Source organism: Aplysia californica, unplaced genomic scaffold (assembly GCF_000002075.1).
Source record: "Aplysia californica isolate F4 #8 unplaced genomic scaffold, AplCal3.0 scaffold00560, whole genome shotgun sequence".
In the NCBI taxonomy this organism is placed as follows: domain Eukaryota; kingdom Metazoa; phylum Mollusca; class Gastropoda; order Aplysiida; family Aplysiidae; genus Aplysia; species Aplysia californica.
The window spans coordinates 495,357-496,377 of record NW_004797830.1 but is presented as its reverse complement, the minus strand read 5'-3'; the positions used below and the strand labels follow the sequence as shown (position 1 = coordinate 496,377).

At 40.2% G+C, this 1,021-nt stretch overlaps 1 protein-coding gene across 1 annotated transcript in view; it reads right to left on the bottom strand.

Annotated features, from left to right (window-relative positions):
• The window catches only part of LOC101847211 (myosin-IIIb), a gene marked incomplete at its 3' end in the record, with an annotated part of 41,880 nt that overhangs the window by 6,765 nt on the left and 34,094 nt on the right, over window positions 1-1,021 (bottom strand). The window contains 1 exon segment of the mRNA XM_005106873.3: window positions 384-541. Coding sequence (XP_005106930.2) covers window positions 384-541 — 158 coding nt within the window.

Sequence of the window (1,021 nt, the reverse complement as noted above, 5' to 3'; positions counted from 1 at the left end):
CAAGACCAAAAAAAAAAAGAAAAAAGAAAAAAAAAGAACAGACAAACAAACATGAAATCAACCACTTCGTCCAGGATTTAGACTGAAATTTTCTAAGTAATTCTTGAAGGGTAGACTTAATTAAGCAGCCTCAGAGAACTCTGGGCCCCCTATTCTCTAGGTTTGCTTTCAAAGTTTGGGAATAATAAATAATACTGTTCTCTATTATAAGTTACAGCTTTCAATACATCGAAAAAAAATGCTTTATTACTTGCTTTCTTTGTGTTTGCAAAACTATCGAAGTTATTATGCACTATACTAATTCTGTACTGGGTATGAGCAAACTATATTTTTGTACAAAAGTAACAAAAAGCGAAACACTGCAAACAAGAAACGTGGCATACTCAATGTCATCAAAGCTCTCGGCAGACCCAGTGACGAGGAGGGATAACTCTGATGCGTAAACTTTCGCCAGTTGTCTCCCTCTCTCCAGCACCACCACTTTGGCCCAGACACGCGCTGACAAGTCTGTAATTTTCATCATCGTTTTGTCTACCAGGTGCTGTAGGTACAGAAAATCGAAATTGTTTATGGCAAAGGTGAAGAATTAGTTATATGATTATACACGTTTTAGGGCTTCTTTGACATAATTAGGATAATTAATGAAGAGGGCTGCTTTGACCCTGCCTGCCATAGACAACTTTGGCGGAGTGGAAAGGGATTCAGCATTACAGCAGAAGTACTGATGTATTTCAGACAGCCGCTTCCCCAGGAGGGAACAAAACTAGTGTCTCATTCGAGCAAGGTGAAGAGCCCTATCATAATACAGGGAAACTCGGATATAACAAAGTCGTCGAGCATGATCTTCAATATCGTTGAATCTACGAGATTGTTGCAGCAATGAGAGCAACAAGTTGCGTCACAATGTAGGGCTTAGCATTCGGCAACCTCCATTTCCACAAACCAACGTGCAGTTCATTTCGTAGATTTACATCTATGTCTAGATAAGCCTTTCATTGTTCGGAAGGGGAGGGGGGTGGGG